This window comes from Nematolebias whitei, chromosome 11, assembly GCF_014905685.2.
Source record: "Nematolebias whitei isolate Nwh7 chromosome 11, NemWhi1, whole genome shotgun sequence".
In the NCBI taxonomy this organism is placed as follows: domain Eukaryota; kingdom Metazoa; phylum Chordata; class Actinopteri; order Cyprinodontiformes; family Rivulidae; genus Nematolebias; species Nematolebias whitei.
Window position 1 is genome coordinate 14,732,000 of NC_056508.1, and position 15,370 is coordinate 14,747,369.

The window sequence follows — 15,370 nt, forward strand, 5'->3', positions numbered from 1 at the left end:
AACAATCATAAAAAACATATTTGAAAATTATATATATTAAAAACAAACGGCTACATTATAAAGTGATGTAAAATACTAAAAACAGGAACATGTCTGTTGGTTTATGCCATGAACTTAGCAGATGTTTAAAGCCATTTTCTTTTATTTTATTCATTTATTCATTCATTTAAAAGAAACAAAATAAACAAAACAAATTAATCAAAAAGAAAACATTGAATGAAAAGAGTTCAGAAAGAACAACAACATTATATCTGCTACTTATTTAAAAAAATATAAAATAACTTTAAACAATCACTTAAATTAATCACTTTAATATCCACTTTAAATCTAGGAATAAAAAGAAACATGTTTTGTGTTAGCAGAATTAAATTTTAACTTTGAATCTTATCCAACATTAATAAAACTTACCTCAAGTTGCCTTTTTGGACATGCATGCATATATTTGTACAAATTGTACTTGAGAGGAGATTATTACAGCCTCATATAAAATCATTGATGAGCATGATATCAGAACGGGATCGGTATTGGCCGGCACATAGATTTAGGTGTCGAGATCAGATTGGAAGTAAAAATAAAAAAATAAATAAAAAATGGATCAGTGCATCCCTAATTAGCATTAGTCACCTGCACTGCTGTCTCACTTGTGGAGGCTTGTTCCAGGTTCCTAGCTGCAGTGTGGGCTCCTCTGCACTCCTGTGCATGAAGGACAGCCTTTTTAATTTCAAAGTTTTTGTCTATCCATTGTGCTGCAAGATTAGTCACGCTAATGGGGCTAACACGACGTCCAAATGTCTTTGGTAAAACTCACCCAACAAGTCGTGCTATCGGCTGTTAGCTTTTCAATGACGTCGAAAATGTAGGTTTGTAACTCTGGTAACGTTAAGCTGGAAAAATATCTCAGACTGCGGACGATGTAGCGAGGCTCAACGTAGTCCAAAAATCTTTGGAATCCGACTTCCTCGTCAACAACAGCAAAAAAAATTCCACACCACCGACATTTTGAATTTTTCTGTCCGCCGTGAGATCAGGTAGGCGCGCATGATGTCATCACGTTGTGCTGCCGCTGCAGGCATCCTTGTCACTGGGTTGTCATGCAGAAACAGCTCCTTTTATATCAGTGAGTTATTTTAATGGACTGGCCCAAGTCCGATATTGAACTTTAACGTTAATATCGGCTGATACCGATACCATGCCGAAAATATCGTGCATCCATAGTGTAATATATATCGAAACATTGGGAATGTGCTTAAAAATCATATCGCCATTATTGAACAAAAGTACATTGTGATATATTGAATTATTGTCCAGCCCTATGAGAAGGTGCTATTTATAAGACTGAGTTTGTTGCAGCTCCTCAGACGGACAAAGTCTTTTGGATAAAAGATGAAATGTTTCAAGTTTTTTTTTTTTTTTTTTTTAATCAGTTCTTAGGACCTGACGAACTTTGTTAGAGTTTTCTACCTGGATTACTGAGCATGCATCAGGGTAACGTGTACCGGTAACAAAGACTTTCAGAGTTTTAGTGCATTCGCTCACAGAAAGGAGTGACGTTCTTTTTCCATATTAATAATTCTTATATTTACATCCTCGCTAATAAATCACTGAGAGTTCGGTCAACTGGAAAATGTAAAAGTGAAGTTTTCAGCATCTTTCATCCACAGTTACTTCATCATTCACAACCGGTGAGCACTTGTGATGCTAACATGACTTTCTTTGCCAATATGGCACGTTTTTATAAGAAAAGTCAGACTTCACAAAGGGTTAAAGTAACATCCTTGATTTAGTGTCTGGTCTCATATGGTAACTGTCCAGCCTGCACCATTTTTCTTTACATCACTTTCACATCAACATCTGATTGAAGTGTGGAGAGTAAACACTTGAAGGCAACAACTGAATGTTTCACTTTCTGGAGCCTTTAATGTTTCTGTCTCAGGGTTTTTATTGGCAGATTATCTGAACGTGATCCAAAAGTAAAATAGTTAATTCTTCTTGATCTGCTCTGAAGAGGAATCAGCATAGGGTGAATCACGCAGGCTTTTGTCTTCTAGATTAAAATTATTTAAAGAATCACTGAACTGGACTGTGCCTCACCACAACATTTAATCAGTGTCATGAAAGCTGTACAATGTTACCATGTTACAGTGGATGTGTGGAGTTTCTCTCTTTTAGTAATTGTTTGTTACGCTCCTCAGAGTAAAGAAGGGAAGAGCCCCCTGCACATGGCAGCGATTCACGGACGCTTCACACGCTCTCAGATCCTCATCCAAAATGGTAACCAGGACTTTTTTCTGACCGAGCTGTGAGAAAATGCATTTGTTTTTTTATTTTTTTAGTTGTCGTTGATGCACTCCCTCTTCCTTTTACTTTGCATCAGGAGGGGAGATAGACTGTGTGGATAAGTATGGCAATACCCCTCTCCATGTTGCTGCTAAGTACGGCCATGAACTGCTGATCAGCACTCTGATGACCAACGGAGCAGACACGGCCAGGTATTTAAAAAATGTAAAATGTTCTTACAATACTCTGCTGAAATGATGCATTCTTGTCAAGCTGTAATACCACTGAGTTTTACTGAAGTTCTGTTTTTCCATAGTAACTCTTTTTGTTTATATTTCAGACGTGGGATCCATGGAATGTTTCCTTTGCACTTAGCGGTGCTGTACGGGTTTTCAGACTGTTGTCGCAAGTTACTCTCCTCAGGTTGGTTACAAGAAAGTGTGCAATCAGATTTACCTGTGCTTTAAAGTCTATGTTTACATGTGTATGATGTAGCTTTCAGCTCCAAATTTTCTTACCCATCCTACAGGTCAGCTGTATAGTATAGTTTCATCTATGAGTAAAGAACACGTACTGTCAGCTGGGTTTGACATCAACACCCCAGACAACTTTGGGAGGACCTGCCTACACGCTGCTGCCTCTGGAGGGTAAAATAATTTATTCATGTGCTTTTTTTTGTTTGTTTTGTTTTAATGTCACGTGTTTTAATCTCTTCTCTAATGGTTACATGTCTTTACAGAAATGTTGAATGTCTGAACTTGCTCTTAAGTAGCGGTACCGACTTGAATAAGAGAGACATAATGGGAAGGTAAGTGTTCTGCATTTATTTTTTCTTGACGTCTAAATATGAATTGAATATTTCAAACAAGAACTATTTTTGAGTGACTTCTTGCATGCACCCTACAGGACACCATTGCACTATGCTGCTGCTAATGGGAGGTACCAGTGCACTGTAAACCTGGTGAGCGCTGGCGCTGAGGTCAACGAGCCTGACCAGACAGGCTGCACTCCCCTGCACTACTGTGCTGCCTCCCAAGCCTTCAGCAGGTAGGAAACATCTCACTTCTCCATCTGTCTTTGTTTTAAAGCAGCAGACTGTGTCCAACCCTAATCAAAGGACAGTCTTCGCTTCAGAACAGTGACTGACTTCTGAATCAATGGTTGATTTTGACTTGACATCAATTATTATCCTGTATATTTTTGTAAATGTATTTTGTGTTATAGTAAAAATAATTTGGCGATGCTACACAAAATAAAAGTGACTGATAATGCAGGATGCACACAGCTGACAGAAAAGACCAAACCTCTTAAACTACGGTTCTACAGGGCAGATAACGGTGTTGAATCAAGTTGATGCTACGTCTGTAGCCAGTATCTCACTGGACTGTGACTGCTGGAAACTGGTTAATGAATGACATTTGCAAGGGAGTCTCCATAATGTCTGCAAATGTTTGAGGGTTCTCAATTAACTCGTGTAACAAATGATTTTTTCAAAATAGTCCGAGAGTCGTTGCAGGCTTCTTGACCCCGTGTCGTTGCAGATGTGCAACTCTTCTTAAGAGCACTGAGCTGTATTTTGACTTCTGCACACAAAGCCCTCTGTAGAGAGAAAACCGCTGAGGCTGCATTCTCAAATGTTCAGGTCTAAAGCCCATGCTGATTGTAAATGGTTCTTAAAACCGCTCCGAATCTGCTTACAATAATTTCAAACGTTTACTGCGACTGCCAAGATGGTTATGAAACGAGCTTGATCTACAGAACAGAGACGAGCCATAAATACAAAAATAAGATTTAAGTTTCAAAAACTGGCTACAACAAATGCAACCACACAGCTCGCTGTTCACTTGGACACCAGCACTCAGAATTTAGTGAAACTGTTTCTGCACGACGGCTCAGTGGTTAGAACTGTAGCTTCACAGCAAGAAGGTCCTGGGTTCAATCCCCGGTTGGACCTGGGGTCTTTCTGTGTGGAGTTTGCATGTTCTTCTCGTGCTTGTGTGGGTTTTCACCGGGTACTCCGGTTTCTTCCCACAGACCAAAAACATACGTTAGGCTGCCGTCAGGCCCAGGACTCGCTTGGAAAAGAGATCTGTGATCTCAGTGGGATCAAAGTTCATGCTCAGTCATCCAGGTATCAAATCCATTGACCTGACTGAGAATTGTTGGATCTCAATGGGATTTGCCTGGTTAAATAAAGGTTACTAAATAAATAAATAACCTTATTTTCTACCGTAACTAAAGTGAGCGTTTACATTTGTTCAGTTTGTGCCACCGTCCTCGTCACAGAATAATCTAATTAACTGTTTAAAGTCTGAAGTACGTTGTGGTGCACGTTTGACCTCCTGTGTAAAAATGTTGCAAAAATGTTTCAATTATCACGACTTCCTGAAGCAAAGCTGAAATCTTTCTTAGATTTGTGTTTGATATTTATTCAATTTCTGAAGTGAAATTTGTTTTCAAAGTTTAAGTAAAAAGCAACTTTAAATTTAACTTTCTAAGTTTGCCGAGCTGCTGAAATGATGTAGAATTTTAAACGTGTAAAATCTTATTTTTTTTATTTTGCAGAACTGATCGTAATTTTTCTGGAAATCATCAAAGTAACGAGGATGAAACGAGGGAGTCGTACTTGTGAGTTTTACTTGCCTCATGTTATAAAAAATAAAATTACTACAACACAGGCTTCATATTAAAGGGAGAACCACAAAATGACCGTTTTAAAACATTTGTCTTTTCGTACGCAGCTGCTTGGAGCATCTTTTGGACAACGGTGCTGATCCATCCATGGTGAACTCTAAAGGTTACAGTGCTGTTCACTACGCAGCTTACCACGGCAACAAACAGAACCTGGAGCTGGTGAGTGCTCACATCGTCAGGTCTTGTCACAGAGGTTCCTTGTTGTGACTGCAATGTGTGAAACGTTTCGTCTCATTGTAATTCCTTTACTTCAGTTTTTACTGGAAACTCTCAAACAGCTGAGCAGTGGTGTTAGCAGTGGAGCTACAGTGTCCACTGACAGTTTCTGGACTTATATGGTGCTCCACGTTATAAGTTGGAGCTTTTGGACTGACAATAACATTTGGTCTCTGGTGTGAGACGGTGCCAAAACAGGCAGTAATTACTTGTGGGAGATTGGAGAATTAAATGGTTTAAAAATCCTAACCTTCTGAATCTTTCAGCTTCTTTTTGTGTCTCTTTGTTGCTGAATTACTCCGTCACTCTGTAACTCAAACAGCCACAGATTGTTCGGTCTTTATGTAATTTCTGGCCTCTACAGTTTCTCTGATGTTGCAGTAACTGTAACCTCCAAATTGTTAAAGGATCGTTCCTTGTAAAGCTTTCAGTGCATCATGGGTGGATTTTATTATTGCTGTTGGACCAGCACTGTTGAAATGCAAAGAGCTTGAAGTGCTGGTCTGTAAAATGTGCCAGCACGAGATGTCTCTAGCTTGCGCTGGCCCTGCAGTATAATTGAGGCTATTATGTGTAAGCAAATGGCTCTCTGCTAAGCGTTTCTTGGAAACACTTATCTAATGGCGTTGTTTTTCATGTTGTCTTGTTAATTGGTGTTGGTGCTAAGTTGGTAATATAGCATGTTTTGTTGTAGCTCATCTAACTTTATGTTGACTGCTGTCTTGTTTTTAGCTCTTGGAGATGTCCTTTAATGCACTCGGAGACATAGAGAGCAGTATTCCTGTCAGTCCCCTGCATCTTGCTGTAAGTGTTAACACACGAGGTCACCTCTGGTTGTAATTTGCCTGTTAATCAGACTAAATGCTGTGGCTGACTCTCATCTGCTCCCCCAGGCTGACAGAGGCCACTGGCAGGCTCTGCGAGTGCTCACAGAAACTGCAGCCTATGTGGACATGCAGGATGCTGCTGGTCGTTCTGTGCTCTACTTGGCTGCACAGAAAGGCTATGCTCGCTGTGTGGAGGTCCTTCTGGCTCAGGGAGCCTCCTGTCTCCTCAATGACAACACTCTCATGTGGACTCCAATTCATGTTGCAGGTACTGCTGCTTACAGATAGCACTTGTTTTCTGATTGTTGCCTTGAATATTAAACTGCATTCACTGTTTTTTACCAGCTGCCAATGGTCACTCAGACTGCTTGAGGATGATGATCGATTATGGAGAGGAGGGAGATCTTACCAACGTGACAGACAAATTTGGCCAGTGAGTTTGTTTTTCTCAAAAACGTGACCCGATTTAAAATGCTTGAATGTCGTAAGCTAATTTTCCTAAACGCACATAAACGAGAACGTGTTTTTATTCTTCAGGACTCCTTTAATGTTATCTGTTGTGGGAGGTCACACTGACTGTGTCCACTACCTGCTGGAGAAGGGTGCCCTCCCAGACGCTAAGGACAAGAGGGGCTGCACAGCTTTGCACAGAGGGGTAGGTCAAAGTCTCTTCATACGTTCCTGCAGCAGAGCATCGATGTTATGATAATCTGAGGACGAGTAAAGGTTGATCTAAACAATCTTTCTTCTCATTAGGTTAAGGGTGTATTCAATTTAGGGTTTCCTTAGAGGCTCTCTGGATTTGCTTGTCCTGCTGTATAATACATTTATATATATTTAGTGCAATTAACCAGCTTCTAATATATTTGAACTTTGATTCATTTCATAGATTATTTTATTTACTGTATTTAAACTATAAGGTTACTGTTATCAAGTTTTTAATTGGTTGTTTTGTCAGATTCTCATTTCTCCTCGATGTGTTAACAGGCAGTGTTGGGACATGATGACTGTGTAACGACTCTGCTGGAGCACAGAGCTTCTGCGTTGTGTCGGGACGTCCAGGGTAGGGCTCCGCTGCACTATGCTGCCTCTAGAGGCCACGCAGAGATACTGGCCAGTCTGGTGCAGGCCGCCGTCGCAGCCGACTCACAAGATAAATTGCTGGACAACAAACAATACACCCCATTACACTGGGCTGCTTACAAAGGTTTGCTCGAGCTGAGTGACTGAAAACTGCTAAACCTCGAGCATTAATGATGCAATTAGTCACTTCTAAAATCTGTCGTGTGCTTGTTTCTAGGGCACGAAGACTGTTTGGAGGTTTTACTTGAATTAAAAACAATTGTACATGAAGAGGGAAACCCTTTCACCCCCCTGCACTGTGCTCTGTGAGTCAATATACGTTGGTTGTCAAAACATTACATTTAGTGTAAACAAACAAACAACAAACAACACTTCTTTGATTCAGAGTAAGTACTTTTGTTGACTGGTTGTTTTTTTTAGGATGAACGGCCACAGCGGTCCTGCAGAGAGACTGCTGGAGTGTGCCGGCGTTCAAATGATTAACACCAGAGATGCCAAAGGAAGGTAAGTCTGAACTAAAGCACTACATTCATTCAACTGTGGATGACACAGGTTAAGGAAAAGCTGTAGACAGGAGGGGTCTTAGGCTTGTATGTTTTACCTGCAGCTGCTTCCTGTATCGTACGTATTTTATTACATTTAGATGAGAACATAAAAATATTTTCACTTTGACATGAAGTGAAATCCAGAAGAGAATTTTCGGTGCAGCATCGATGTTGCAACGAGTTGTAAATGAAAATGAAAGCGCTCCACTTTCTGTTAACCCATTTAACCTTTTTTTTTTCCATATTTGTTTTGGTTAAAAAAAAAGTTTATGAAAATTTAGCATCTGTGTTGCCTGCAGTTTTCTTCTAATACACCTATTAAATAACGGGTCCCCAACCAGACCATGGACCATGGTGAAGTGGCAGCTCTAACCACTTGACCTCCGTCCTGAAGGCTGTAAAGCAGTTACTCAAAGAAGAATATTAAAAAATTAAAATGAGCTCATAGGGTGATTACATTTAAATGCGTTGTTTTGTTTTGTAATTATATTGAAGGCAACATTTCGAGGCACCTGCAGTGTGTCCCATTAATCAATCAGCTGGACCTACTACTGTGTTTTTCGGTCTATAAGTCAGTTTTTTTGCATAATTTGCATGCCCTGAGATTTAAACACTGAAGCGACTTACTTATGTTTTTCCCCATATTTATAAACCAATTTTAGGCTGAGATATGACAGTTTTCATTCATTCTGACTAAAAATATTGAACACGACCATTTTCAGTCGCCAGATGGCACTCGAGTTGTATGGCATGCCGTTGTGTCATGTAATAGGTAAAAGTTGCTATTAATAACACAATAGGCTTGCCATAGTCTGCCACCTTCGTTCTGCTCGCTTGGAGCAACCGTCACATCAACTTCATTTCGCTGCACCGCCCTGAATAATGCAGCTGATTGGACCATTGAAGAGCATTTATTAAGTGAAAGTTCAACTGAGACACACTTTTAATATAAAATCGAGCAAACAATTGTTTTAGGTGTTTATCTTGTTAAATTTTGAATAAATGTGCAGCGTTCCTCCTTCCTGATTTCCTCCCTGTCTGTGCTCCCGGAGCACCGAAGCAACAAATACTTTTGAAAATGCAGCTCATTTGATCATCAAAGTGCATTTATTAAGGAAAAGTTCAACTGAGACGCACCTTTACTATAATTTGGAGCAAACAAATAATTGTTTTTAGGTGTTAATCTTGTTAAATTCTTGTTAAAGTCCTCCCGTGCACGTTCCCGCGGCCGTCATTTGACAGCCAATCGATTTTTGGCACAACACCGGCCCACGTTTCTGGGTTGTGCGGTGACGCGTAACAAACACGACGTCAGTGGTGATGCATAATAGATGCGACTTATAAAGCGAAGCAACGTATTTAAGGATTTTTCCACTTTATTAGACATATTTGGACTGATGCGACTAATAGGGCGGTGTGGCGTGTACGGCGGAAAATACAGTAATTGCTGTGGGACAGACCAGTAGCTCCTACTGATTCAGTGAAGGGTTTCACTTTATTATCGCTAAGAAAATATGCTGTGCATGTGTTATTAAAGAAGACCTAATGATAACATTTAGCTACAAAGGTAATGTTAGTGTAGGTCTTTATCAATATGCTAAATATTATTTATGTGGCAGTGGTAGGCTGGTTTATGCTGTGATAAACACCGCCTGTCTGTATTTAGCACATTCTCATTACTCCCCCCAGGTCACTGCAAATACTAAAGACCAAACTGTTATTTTGATTAGAACACACTGAGGATGGTGGAGGTTACTGATTTATCTCAATAGACCGTTTTTGACAAACACTGACTGTATGAGCATGTTAGCTATAATTAAATACAGTCAAGCGGTAATAGAATGACACGTCAGTGGGCTCGCTCACGGTTAATTACTTGTCTAGTCTCAGCTGGCAGAGGAAAGCTCAGTGTGAACAGATTTGGATGGTTGAGCAGACCTCCACCAGGTGTGTGGATCAGCTGTTTCCCACAGGAGTTGTGACGTTCCTGACATCTGAGGAAAACGTTTGGGAGCCTAAAAGCTGTCCTCTCACAACAGCTGACCGTGCTGTCTGTCCTGTGCCTGTAGGACCCCGCTGCACGCTGCTGCATTCGCTGAGGATGTCTCAGGACTTCAGCTAGTGCTTCGCCATGGGGCAGAGATCAATGCTGTGGATAAAGGTGGACATTCTGCTCTGATGGTGGCTGCTGACAAGGGACACAGTGGCACTGTGGGTACGTCTTCTGCCTGCTGGGAGACACTTGACAGCGTCTTGGGTTTCACAAAAGGCCCTCGTTAAATTAACAATATGTTCAAGTGGAAATTGACACTTGGTTTTAGATTGTTTTTGGAGAGATATAACGAGTAGAAAAGTCCTAATTTGTCCTGCGGAGTCATTCTTAAAAATGATGTCAAATGTAATAAATGCGTTTGTGTTTTGGTGCCACCCAGCCATCCTCCTCCACCGGGCCAAGGCCGACCTGACACTTTTGGATGAGAACAGGAACACCGCCCTGCACCTGGCTTGCAGCAAGGTATGCAGAGTTACTCATGAGTCTCCATTAAGAGCTGCAGATAATCTCAACGCTAGCACTTTGCTAATAAGAGAATTTAAGAAAAAAATGGCTATTGGGATTTGTTGTGCTGCCAAAATGACGTTTTCTAAAAAAGAAAAAGCCCAAACATTTCCGTTAGATGTTCAGTGTTTGTGACAGTTCTGTGTATTTTGTTCCTAAGGCCCATGAAATGTGTGCTCTGCTGATCCTGGGAGAGATCCACAGTCCCACGCTCATAAATGCCACTAACAGTGCTCTGCAAATGTGAGGACATTTTTTTCTTGAGAAATTGTTCTTTTCAAAATAAATACCACCTCATGTAGTTGTAACTTTATCACCCAACACTCACTGCACAAACCACGTCTGACTAATGCCATTTCTGTCTCTACCATAAAAAAACATAACCAGAGACCTTGTTTGTTTGTTTGTTTGTTTGTGTCTCCGTTTGTCTACAAGTATTCATACACATATTTATACATTTATTCTTACATATTCATTCTCATTAATGTATTGATGGTGTTAAGAGCAATTATTCACTTTCTATCAAATATTCACTTAGACATGAATAAATTAATTATATATCTGTCAAAAAGTCTTACAAAACATATTGACCATAACATACAAAAGGACAGATTCATAATTTTTCTTTCTGATTTTTCGCACGACAAAAGCTTTGAAATGTTTCTATTTGAAACTGTAAGAGATTTTTATTTTCTCTTTTTTTGCTGCTGTTTTCATTTTTAGTACACTGGCCAAAAAAAAAGTCACCACCAAAAAAAAGGTCACACACTAATATTTAGTTGGACCAACTTTATCTTTGATTACATCATGCATTCTCTGTGGCATTGTTTCAATAAGCTGCTGTAATGTCACAACATCTAATTCCATCTATTACTGCAATAATGTTTCACCAAGATCTTGCATTGATGACTAGACACTAGTCATGATGGGTGCATCACTTCACCTGCCTCTCTTCTTACCCTCATGCACCCGTCACTCTGGAACAGGGTAAATCTGGACTCATCAGATCACATGACCTTCTTCCATTGCTCCAGAGTCCAATCTTTATGCTCCCTAGCAAATTGAAGCCTTTTTTCCAGTAAGCCTCACTGATTACTGGTTTTCTTAAGGCTACATAGGTGTTCAGTCCCAATCCCTTGAGTTCCTTCACATTGTGCGTGTGGAAATGCTCTTACTGCCACTATTAAACACAGCCCTGAGTCCTTCTGTTGTTTTTCTTTGATTTGATTTCACCAAACGTTTAAGTGATCGCTGATCACGATCATTCAGGATTATGTTCCGGCCACATTTCTTCCTGGATGACAATGGGTCCCCACTATCCTTCCAGTTTTTAATAATGCGTCAGACAGTTCTTAACCCAATTTTAGTAGTTTCTACAATCTCCTTAGATGTTTTCTCTGCTTGATGCCAATGATTTGACTCTTCTCAAACAGACGGACATCTTTTCCACGACCACGCGATGTGTCTTTCAACATGGTTGTTTAAGAAATGAGAAGCAACTCATTGCACCAGTTGGGGTTAAATAACTTGTTGCAGCTGAAAGATAATCACCCAGGCAGTAATTATCCAATAGGAGGCTCGTACATATTTGCTTAGTTAAATCCAGGTGGTGATATTTTTTTTTGGCCAGACAGTGTATATTATGAATTTTTGAAACTTGGCTTATTGCGAAAATTAATTTGAAGCAACTTGAAGTTTGATGTTCCACACTAAACAAAATAACAATTTAATGATCATTAGTGCTTATAATAATGTTCAGTTTGCTTTTACTAAATGTGTTTCATGTTGACACTGTTCAAATCTTTTTTAATTAAATGTTTTTTTAATTATTATTACATATAAATGGTTATTCTGCGTCTGTTCTCGTCCAGGCCGCTTCATCTTGCAGCTCGAAACGGCCTGGCTACGGTGGTGCAGGCACTGCTGAGTAGAGGAGCCACAGTCCTGGCTGTGGATGAGGAAGGTGAGGCACTCCTAAACTCATTTAAATCATTTTTAACTTTTCTTTAATCTTACACCCAGATGTAAACGAACATTGGGAGGTTTTCTTTAAAGAAGTCCACAGAGGTCACTGAAATCACTTGAAACTGACAGAAGTCATCAAACAAAGAGTTGTTAAGTTAAGCAAGTAATGTTAGATTATGTTAAATTAAAAATACCTACTAGACAAATATGTAAACTAAAAATGTGCATCGGCCATAAAATAACTCACGGATCGACCTCAACCCAGAACCTAAAATATAATCCAAACTGTTCACTGGTCTTCTATAAACTTTGTGCATTTGAAGCTAATTTTGTTCCTTCATGAATAAATAAAAACAAAGTTTGTTTTGAGCTGTCAGAGTAAAGCACTATGTATAAAATCCAAAGTACTCTCTAAAGGTGAGGTCTTGTCAAAGTTTACTGAGATTTTCATGTGGGTGGCACCTCTTGTGATCATTAAACTATAATAAAAGTTTAATTAGTGCAGGTTGAACGGGCCACGTGTGTGTACTCATGTGGTTGTGTTGCTGTTACCAGGCCACACCCCAGCTCTGGCCTGCGCTCCCAACAAGGATGTGGCGGACTGCCTGGCTCTGATCCTATCTACCATGAAGCCTTTCCCTCAGCGGGACCCTTCCTCCTGCTCCTCCTCCTCCCCCACCGTCACCTCCTCCGCGGGTCTCAACCTGCTGAAGCACTGCGGTATCACCGCCGCCTGCTCCCCTCTGCCCAGCAATGGCCTCCACAACGGCTACGTCAAAGACCGCCACGGTGCAGCGGTTGGCCTGGACGGGTGTCTGTCTGAGTGAGGTCTCAGTCAGCTGCTACTAACATCACCACCCCCAGGGAGCAACTACCTTAAACATGGTCAAGAGGACCAGAAGAGCACCCACCCACATGTCTGTTTTCTCTGTATGTACGTGTTTGTGTGTCTGTGTGTGCGTGAGTGTTTGGTCTTCTCTTGAGGTGCAGTCAAACCTATTATGCAATTAGATCCCATTCCTCCATCTCCTAGTAGTGCTTAATGCGTCGAGGTAGATTGCTCTACAAGGTCACTCCATCGAGTCGAAGCATTCAAGATAAACACTAACAATCTGGCCGTGTCCAAATTATTTAACCCTTTAAATCCATGCAAACATCGTTCTAGAGCATGGAAGTGTCCGTTTCAGCTGTCCTCTGCATCTCATTCAGTAAAAAACATTAATCCACTGAGGTGACCTTGTAGAGGATCTTAGAGCCTTCACTAAAGAATGATCAAAGATTTTTTTGTTATTTTGAGGGTTCTTTTTTTAATTTGTATGTTAGCCTAGATTTTATGAAGGAACCACACAAGGGAAAGACAAAAACATCTAAATTTTGCTCAGAGTGCAATGCTTTTTGTACTACAGTACAATCTGAAATTTGGAAAAGGGTCTCAAAGTTGTTATTCCATATTGTGTGATAAATGTACGGCCTAGAGTTGTTTGGCATTTTAAGATTAATTTGGTAATGCTGCTGAATTCATTAGCATGTCTCCTTCCGAAGGAGAGCCATGTTGGGGTCAGCACACCCCCACGTTCTAAATGCTGACCTCCTTTAAAAAAAGATGCTAAAAATAAGTGTTTGTTAAGCTAGAATGTTTCTAAGCATATAAGTTATGACCAAAGTTGATCAACACTACTATGGCTATAAATTATTTATTTGAGAAGAACTGTACTGTATAGAGAAAGACAATAGATCTTGATATACCTCGTCAACTCGTTTAGCAGCTGCTTCATCTTCACCCAGGGTCTGTAGGCCTAAGGTTCTCCGTTTGTAAGACTGGAGAACCTCTGTAGGATAGTGACTGACTGAGGCCTTGTTTATTTCTAGATTAAGGCTTTACTAGTAATATCTGCCAACAACACCTCATTAAAGCATCATATATTTGAGCACATAAATGAACAAGCCATTTCAATTTATTATTTCCCCATTTCTTAAACAGTGTTTTATTTTTTTTTCTTCAACAAAGATTTTAGATTTGAATGGCCTGATTAGAAGAGAAGGGGGTTTCCGTTTTAAGGCACTAATAATGTTTTGTTGTCTTGACATTTTGAAGTTGAACTGGCCATCAACATAGTGGATTTAAGGTCTGACTAAAGGAGTATTTCCTGGAGCTGATGAACTTGTCTTAAGAATCTAATAGTTTGTAATTGCAGCTACTTTGTGGTCAACTCTGATCCGTTTGAACAGATATATGTATTGGGCAGTTTTAAGCAATATTTCTTTTTCTTTTCTTTTTTTTTTGCCTTTTTGTTAAGTGTTTTTGAATAGACAATCACTGTCACAAGGGCTTTTGTTTCCCTAGAATGTGTTTTTTTTTTCTTTACGTTTCCTTTTTTTAATTTATTATATCATGAAAATTTTACCTAAAGACTAAACGAATGGCTCTGTATGTGCCGGGCATTTTACTGTCAGTGTCAATTTTAATGCACTGGACTGCCTTTGTGGCGTCTTATGAAATGCCTTTTGACCCATGCCTTCTATACAACGTATCATTTCAGTTTGATTGCTTTATGGCAGAATATGATGAGCCCTGAGATGGATTATGTTGCCACCCATTTGAAAGCAACCGCGCTTTAACCACAGTGACCTCACTGTAGCTAGTGTGGTCAAATAAATATATCTGTTTTTTTGCCCAGCTTGTAACTTATCTGGCATTATTGATAACCAATAATAGGTATCCCTAAATAATAAAATGGGGCTAAATAAAGGAGAAGGGTCTTTTGTTAGGCCAATGCCCGTTGTTTAGATTTCAGGATCAGCAGAAATCCAAATAAGTGCTTTTTGATATTGATTTTGTTGTCTCCTCATTCCATTTTCTGGTGTTAAGCATACTAAAGATGATTGTATCAGACCACTAGAGCTGTTGGTGACTTTAGATGTTATTTCTATGCTTTCTCGTTTAAAATCGTCTGGTGATGGTTGGATTACACCGAGTCAGATGATTTTTCCTTGGCGTGATTACTTCTTATCCACTGGTATTGAAGTGGCACAATTGCACACGTTAGTTGACTGGATGAGAGATGAGGACCTAGACTAGGCTCTGTTCTGTAAGGCTCTACGAAAATAGGTTTTTGCATCGTCATTAAAAAAAAAAAAACTTTTAACTGATAAAAATTGTCTTCAGAGCAACGATCTGAACAAGTTGTTGATTTGTACTTGGCATT

General features: G+C 39.8%; 1 protein-coding gene across 1 annotated transcript in view; it reads left to right on the plus strand.

Annotated features, from left to right (window-relative positions):
* ankrd52a (ankyrin repeat domain 52a) overlaps positions 1-14,584 on the plus strand; it is a 30,044-nt gene extending 15,460 nt beyond the window's left edge. The window contains exons 9-28 of the mRNA XM_037684674.1: positions 2,193-2,271; positions 2,375-2,489; positions 2,618-2,700; positions 2,807-2,924; positions 3,017-3,085; positions 3,184-3,324; positions 4,843-4,905; positions 5,019-5,130; positions 5,920-5,991; positions 6,081-6,282; positions 6,360-6,447; positions 6,552-6,669; positions 7,002-7,221; positions 7,315-7,402; positions 7,518-7,601; positions 9,712-9,857; positions 10,075-10,157; positions 10,360-10,442; positions 12,071-12,162; positions 12,720-14,584. Of these exons, the coding sequence (XP_037540602.1) occupies positions 2,193-2,271; positions 2,375-2,489; positions 2,618-2,700; positions 2,807-2,924; positions 3,017-3,085; positions 3,184-3,324; positions 4,843-4,905; positions 5,019-5,130; positions 5,920-5,991; positions 6,081-6,282; positions 6,360-6,447; positions 6,552-6,669; positions 7,002-7,221; positions 7,315-7,402; positions 7,518-7,601; positions 9,712-9,857; positions 10,075-10,157; positions 10,360-10,442; positions 12,071-12,162; positions 12,720-12,991 (2,328 nt within the window). The 3' untranslated portion in view covers positions 12,992-14,584. The remainder of the gene's footprint in view (positions 1-2,192; positions 2,272-2,374; positions 2,490-2,617; positions 2,701-2,806; positions 2,925-3,016; positions 3,086-3,183; positions 3,325-4,842; positions 4,906-5,018; positions 5,131-5,919; positions 5,992-6,080; positions 6,283-6,359; positions 6,448-6,551; positions 6,670-7,001; positions 7,222-7,314; positions 7,403-7,517; positions 7,602-9,711; positions 9,858-10,074; positions 10,158-10,359; positions 10,443-12,070; positions 12,163-12,719) is intronic.
* Positions 14,585-15,370: the final 786 nt, after the last annotated feature.